At 37.4% G+C, this 7,483-nt stretch overlaps 1 protein-coding gene across 1 annotated transcript; it reads left to right on the top strand.

Moving 5' to 3' along the window:
* Window positions 1–203: 203 nt before the first annotated feature.
* On the top strand, window positions 204–3,705 carry LOC147380528 (protein neprosin-like). The gene is made up of 7 exons (XM_086431588.1): window positions 204–689; window positions 1,275–1,361; window positions 1,494–1,751; window positions 1,885–2,047; window positions 2,163–2,218; window positions 2,627–2,773; window positions 3,006–3,705. Exons 1-7 carry the CDS (start codon window positions 501–503, stop codon window positions 3,381–3,383), a joined length of 1,278 nt encoding a protein of 425 aa, XP_086287714.1. The 5' UTR covers window positions 204–500; the 3' UTR covers window positions 3,384–3,705.
* Window positions 3,706–7,483: the final 3,778 nt, after the last annotated feature.

Genomic DNA, 7,483 nt, shown 5'->3' with positions numbered 1-7,483 from the left:
CGGCTAATTCTTGGGTTATTTCATATGAATAGGAGGGCTCTTGGCAAAAGTTGACGTGCCAATAGATTCTCTCAATTAAGTGTTTTTTTGGTTTTTTGTTTTACGTCATTTTAATTAATCTCTGAAAAAAGACTTGGGTAAAGGTTATCCGTTGAAAACATAGAGGTATCTTATACAGTCACCAAAAAGCAGGGGCATGTCTAAATCACCCTTAATTTTTGGCCTTTTAAAATTTTTTTTTTTTTTTTGTTCTCTCCCTCTCTCAGTCCCTTGTGTGTGAAGGAGAAAGGGAAGAATGCACAACACCATCGTAGGCGAAAGCGAAACCCACCTTTCTTCAATCTAAATTATTTGGAGGCTAAGCAGAGAACGTACATTGGGGAAGTAGAGCTAAAGATCGTCTGTCCATGGTGGAGGAGTGTTTTCGGATCTAATCCACCCTCCAAAAAAGAAAAAAAAAAAAAAAAAAAAACCCAAACTTGTGGGTTCGAATTTTAACCATGGCGGCGCACTCTAGCCGTGGTGAGAAAGGAGTTTCACTGATGGTGATGCTAGCGATGTTGTTCTTTGTTTTCTTGACCTTGTTCCCGCTACCGTGCGCTTGTCGGATGGGCAAAATTTCTCGGCAGAGACTAGAGGTTCAAAAGCACTTGAACCGTTTGAACAAGCCCGCTCTGAAGACCATCCAGGTCTCTGTTTCTTCCTGTATTATTACTAAATTTGTTTTTTCATATTTTCACTTTGAACAATCCCTCTGTGAAGAGTATCGAGGTCTCTGTTCCTTGCTTTTAAAAAAAAATCTTTTGGTACTTGGGATCCCGTTTCCTAAGTGCGCTTGAATGTGTCTTTTGTTTTTTTGTAAATTTTTTTCTAGGAGATTTTTTTCCTGCATTATTACTAATGGGGTAATGCTTTCTTAATATTTTCACTTTTTATTGTTTGCAGAAATGAATATCAGAAAATGCTATTTTTGTCCATTTAGTTACTCTATCCGTCACACTCAAATCGTTTTTTATTTTTATTTATTTATTTAAAGTATGTTGATCTACTTCTTATTATTTATTTGGGTTGGTGTTTAATTTTTCTCCATTGGAGCTTCATTTCTTTATTCTCATTTTCATGTAAAATTGGTTTATTTCTTTATGTTGATATTTATGCTATTTTTTTTTTTGTTTGTATCCGTAATTATTTCTTGGTATTTTACTTTAATGGTAATGAGTTTTAGATTTCTTATTTTCTAGTCTGTTTTTTGCTGGAAAAAAAAAAAATAACAGAGCCCAGATGGAGATTTAATCGACTGTGTTCATGCCTCTCATCAGCCTGCTTTTGATCACCCATTTCTCAGAAACCATACAATTCAGGTTTCATCTCCTGTTATCTACTTTGTCTACTCTCTCCCCATCTAAATTTTTTTTTTTTTTTTTTAATTAAGTTTATATTGTGTGTGTGTGTGTGTGTGTGTGTGTGTGTGTGTGTGTGTGTGTGTGTTTCAGATGAGACCCAGTTATCATCCAGAAGGGCTTTATGATGAAAGCAAGATCTCTGCAAAGCCTAAAAAGAAATCAAACTCTATTACTCAGCTGTGGCACTTAAATGGAAGGTGTCCAGAAGGCACCATACCCATCAGAAGAACAAAGAGAGATGATGTTCTAAGAGCAAGTTCAGTTAAAAGATTTGGAAGGAAGAAACACAGAACCATTCCTAAGCCCAGATCTGCTGATATTGACCTCACTAGTGAAAGTGGTCATCAGGTAAAAGCAAAAGATAAAATTAAAAAAAGAAAGAAAAAAGTTGTTCAATTTTTTTCATTTTCTTTTCTTGCTTTTTTGTTTTTTTTGTTCACTCTTTTCTTAATTAATTGCATCTTCTGTTTTGTTTATTTAGCATGCAATTGCTTATGTGCAAGGAGGTAAGTACTATGGAGCGAAGGCAACCATAAATGTATGGGAACCAAAAATCCAAAAGCCTAACGAATTCAGCTTGTCTCAGCTCTGGATCTTGGGTGGTTCTTTTGGTGAAGATCTCAATAGTATTGAAGCTGGTTGGCAGGTATTATTTTCTCCAAAAATATAACAAAACCTTGAAAATAAATCAAGAACCCTTTTTCTATTTCTCTCTCTTATGGTTTCTTCTTTCTTTTGATCTTTAAAAAAAAAAAAAAAAAGTGAGCCCAGATCTTTATGGAGACAACAACACAAGACTCTTCACTTACTGGACTGTAAGTTTCTCCACATAACTTTCCTTACTTTTTTTTTGGGTTCTTTCTTTATTGAGAGATTTACTGGGCAGACCCTATCTGTTACAATTTTATTACAAAAACTCCCTTACTTTATAAGTTTGTCAGTCAACAAATCTTGCCTTATGAATCAGGCTTGCATGACCAACTTAAATCTTACCAAGGGTCGTTGGGCCCAGTTGAATTATCAAATTGGAAATCAAACATCATGACCTTCTAGATTTCATGGAAAAACTCATATTCAAAAGAAGAAAAAAAAAAAAAAAAAACCATTTTGAGGTTGATGGAAGGTGATGAAAATGGATGGCTATTGAACTCCCAAATTTAAAGTTAAAATTCAATTTATTCTCTCTGAATTCTCTAATGGTTTTCTCTCATAAATTTTTTCAGAGTGATGCTTATCAAGCCACAGGTTGCTACAACCTTCTCTGCTCGGGTTTCATTCAAATCAACAGTGAAATAGCAATGGGTGCAAGCATCTTTCCTGTATCTGGATATCGTGGTTCCCAATATGATATCAGTATACTTGTCTGGAAGGTAAAATCCAAAGTACCAACTGCTACCTATACCAGAAGATATATATATATCTAAAATGGACCCATACAAGAGAAAAAATATATATATATATATATATATATATATAAAATGGACCCCATGAGGAAAAAAGATGCAGAGAATCTTTGATAAATTATTTTGGATCAAATTGCATTATTTTCCTACTAATTGATTAAATTATTTAATTGGGTATTATTATTATTATTTTTTCTAGGACCCAAAAGAGGGGCACTGGTGGATGCAATTTGGGTCTGATTATGTGCTTGGGTACTGGCCTGGCTTCCTCTTCTCATACTTGACTGAAAGTGCTTCCATGATTGAGTGGGGAGGAGAGGTAGTGAACTCACAACCAGACGGAGAGCACACTTCTACTCAAATGGGTAGTGGACATTTCCCCGAAGAAGGGTTTGGTAAGGCAAGTTACTTCAGAAATATTCAAGTTGTTGATGGATCCAATAATCTTAGGACCCCTAAAGGGATTGGCACCTTCACTGAGAAATCCAACTGCTATGATGTCCAAAAGGGAAATAATGATGATTGGGGCAACTACTTTTACTATGGTGGTCCTGGAAATAACCCTAATTGCTCATAGAAAGAAACTCTAATTCCTTTTTCCTCTCTTTTCCATATGTATCATTCAATGTTCTCCAGTGGCCTTTTTTTTTTTTTTCCCCTTCCTCACTTCTTGACACCCTTTTGGGGGTTAGATGGTAGTGTCTGTATTGTAAGTTTGATCTGTTTTTCATTTTACTCTCCATATAAGTGATTGGAGAGGAGGTCAAGTTTCTTAAACCCAAGAGAAGCATGCCTTGCTTAGCTCCCACTTTGTATGTATTTGTTTGTATGCTCCTATCTTAGGAGTGGTTTGTTCAGCTATTAGTGAATGAATGAGGCTTTGACGTTGGGTATTTATATGCCAAAGGGGTTCTAATTCTAATTCTAAATCTGGTTGGATAAATAAGAGGTCAACTAGCGTTATTAAGGTGGTATGGATTTTAACCTTATTAAGGTCCTTGGACTCACCTTGTGGCCTCCAAAAAACATGATCTGGTGCTTTCGGGATTGCAGAGGACAAAATTCTGTGAACATTGAAAAAAAAATCCAAAAAATAGGAGAATTTTAAAATAAAAATATTTTTTACCATTGAATTTTAATTTTGGGAGTTATCTGGAAGTTTGGTAGCCGTCCTCTTTCAGAACCCTGGATCAAGTTTGAAAGAAATTGATTATAGATTTCAATGAAATTTAGAGGGCTTTACAGTGAAGGATTGCTGATGTGGTAATCCATTTCAACAAAATGACCCTTAGTAACGGTTAAAATCTTACTATGTTAAATAAGTAAAGTGTTTTGTTATAAATTAATGTCTTTCACTTGCTTGTTTTGATTTAGGCTTTAATGGGGGAGGACTTGCCCCCACTAGCATTATTTGAAAAAAGTAGAAGTTTTGGGTATTGCTTTGCACGTGAGTGGATGACTTTATGTGAGCAACATCACTTGCACCCCCACCAAACTTTTTGAAAAAAATAAAAAAGTAAAGTTGGTCACATGTCCTACGCTGTAAATCTTTTGGTTAATTCCATTCCATTATTTGCAAAGCTCTTTGGTTTCAAAAGCAGCTTCTTAAGGAAAAAAAAATGTTGAAAAAGTCGAATGCTTTCTTGAGGGCTTTAAGATGATTTTGATCAAATAAATATTCAAGTATTTATAATCTCTTAAAATATGCTTTTTTAACCTTGAACATTATTAGGCTTCGTATAGGGTTGAAAATGAAATGATTGACTAGTCAATGATAACGTCTGTCTTCGTAAGAAAGGTCAAAGCAAACTATTGTGATACATTGGTAAAAAAAAATTATAAGGAGGTGCCATTTGGTACTCAACTGTTAGAGAAAGGAATAAAGTGGAACTAGACAACACAGTATATTAACGAAGTGAGGATTTGAATGTTGAAACCATGGCTCAGATCACGTGAGACCGTTACAAAGGGAATTACAAGTTGCTAATGGTAAGACAAAAAGGCTAACAGAGCATGTATGCTTATGACGAGAACATAATCGAAGGATCAGGGGGTCAACGGGAAGACATGTGGGAAGGGCGCGACATCAACAAAAGAACCAATGTTGAAGTGCCATCTGGGTCAACCGGTAGACAGAAGAATGACGTGTACTAGAAGACGCATATATGCCAAATGGCTAAATGTAATAGGTTTAGATCCCTATAAAAGGGGTCGAATAGGAAATTTGAGAGGATCATATCCATTTTCTACGGAGAGCCATCTACATTTAGGCGATTCTACTGGGGATCGAACCAGACATCACAAGACTGACTGCATGAGAATGACACGAAGCCGTGTGAGATCAACAAGCCAAGGACAAGGGCCGCCAACTCTTGAAGTCACACCAGAAGGAAACAACACTACGACAACAAACCCACTTAAAGCTATGCATGATATCTTACGTGGGTTCGCGCAGACTTATCAAAGATATTCTCTTAGTACTACAATCGATTCGTCCATTTGATTCTCCTGTCACTGAGAGAGTTGAACCCCATGGAGGACTAGCTTCTATCGTGGTAGAGATACGGTCTGCAAATCCATCTCTCAGAGCACAAGATGAACATCCGATGCTAGGGAGGCAACGACGTCCAATACACAGGAGCAATTTGTGACAGTTGGAGAACTTTTGAAATGGATGACGAAGGATAATACTGAGTGTTCCCATGAACTGCATCCGCCATATTATGCTGAAATCCAACAAAAACATATCCCAAAGGCTACAATTCACCTACCTTTTTAGTTTATAATGGACGAGGCAACGCTAGAGAACATGTAGCCATGTTTCTGGAGGTGATACGTGAAATGAATCTAATCATGATCTATATCTCCAAAAGTTTTCTAAGTCGCTTATGGGGCGCGCTTACACATGGTACAGTAGCTTACCAGCTGGATTGATGCCATCTTGGTGTTATGTGGTGAAATTGTTCCATGGGAAATTCTTTTTGTAGAAGAGTTAAACTGTGGCTGATTTGAGTAGAACACGTCAAGAAGAAAGGGAAGCTTTATGCACTTTCGTCAGGAGATTCAGACATGCCATCATGGATTGTCACGAGGCCATGGAAGAAATCCGTTTGGTTGACATCTGCATAAGTGGAATGATCCCAACGTATATAGCTCATCTGGAGAAGTTACGAATATCGACCTTCATTGAGTTACATGACACCGCGAAGAGAAGTACTGCTACTATTCTGCTGACATCTAACAAGGAGGATAGAGGGAGAAACTAAGGAGTGAACGACTTCGTGAAAAAAAGGTACAACACGCCTTCGCACCCACAACTGGAGAACAAAGCAAAGAACCTAAAAAACCTAAATGCCATATCGCAAATGTCAATATGATACCTTCAAAGATGCACCCAATTTCCCTTGTAGTATGGAAAATGTCGAAGAATTGCTAAAAACATGGATCGATGACAATGCTATCCGCTTACCTGCCCCAAGAAGGGAACTGTTGCGACGTGAAGAATTGCACCAATGTTTCTGCCATTTCACCGAATAGTTGGACACCCTACCAGTGAATGTAACGCCCTTAAGAGTATCTTTGCTGAAAAATATTTAATGGAGAACTTTTGCTCCCAGAGGTGTTTGACAACAAAGGCGACACACAAAATGGAGCGGACAACCATAATGGCACTAACTCACGACCCAAGAGTAATGCTAGAAGAAGATCATGATTACACAGGGATAGCAACAAAAATTTGAGAAACTGAATTGGTGAAAAAGATGTTTGATGCCCTAGAATTTTCTATGGAAAAATGTTTCCAAGCATCAGTAGCCCTAGCCGCTATAGTTCACTGCGAAGAAACTACTCATGAAATCTCTATTGCCATTGCCCATGTGGATCGTCATTCACCCTTAATAACAATCCGTTTTGGAAAAGGTGATATATCGAAAGGCTTTATAGATCTTGTCAAACCATTATATGTGACAACCATCATCAATGGAAGAGAGCTGCGCCATGCATTCGTAAACACAGGTGTTTCGTTGAATTTAATTCCCATGGAATATCAATGGATCGTATTGTTCTAGTGCACACTAAGGTGCAAGGGTTTAGTGACCATGTTGAAAGCGCCTCGACAACTTTATTACTAAAAAATATAACTAAATTGGGGGATTTTTTGAGAACGGGGAGTCGCCACCTAGTTTAGGTCTAAGAACCATTAAATAACTTCAAGTGGATTCGAATTAGTCCATTATTAAGATAAACGAGTAAGGCGGTCGATAATAAGCTTTGAAAGGTGTTAGGCACCGAACCCTTTCAATTAAGACGATTGGTCTCTACTGCAATCCAAGACTATCCTATGGTCAACAGCTGAAGATTAAAGTGAAACTAAGATTCAAGGTGTAGACACCCCATTTGTGCCTAGGCCAAACTTGAGAGCAACAAAAATCTTTTGAGAAAGGATTTGATGCAAAGTAGCTTTAAAGAGGGTTCAAATACCTCATTTTTCAAACAACCAAGGTCTGAGGACCATTTTGTAGACAAATTTAGCCTGGCCAAGGGTAACCCATGGCAAGAAGGAAAATTTAGTCTGGTCAAATGTGACCCACGATCATAACAAATTTTAAGCTTGGCCAAGGGTAACCCACGACTAGAAGGAAATTTTTCTTAGTCCAAGGATAACCCACGGCTAAGCAT

This window comes from Akebia trifoliata, unplaced genomic scaffold, assembly GCF_017979445.1.
Source record: "Akebia trifoliata isolate Shusen 1 unplaced genomic scaffold, ASM1797944v1 Contig01333, whole genome shotgun sequence".
Taxonomy (NCBI): Eukaryota; Viridiplantae; Streptophyta; class Magnoliopsida; order Ranunculales; family Lardizabalaceae; genus Akebia; species Akebia trifoliata.
Note: the sequence above shows the minus strand (reverse complement) of the source record. Positions and strands in the feature narration are given on the sequence as shown.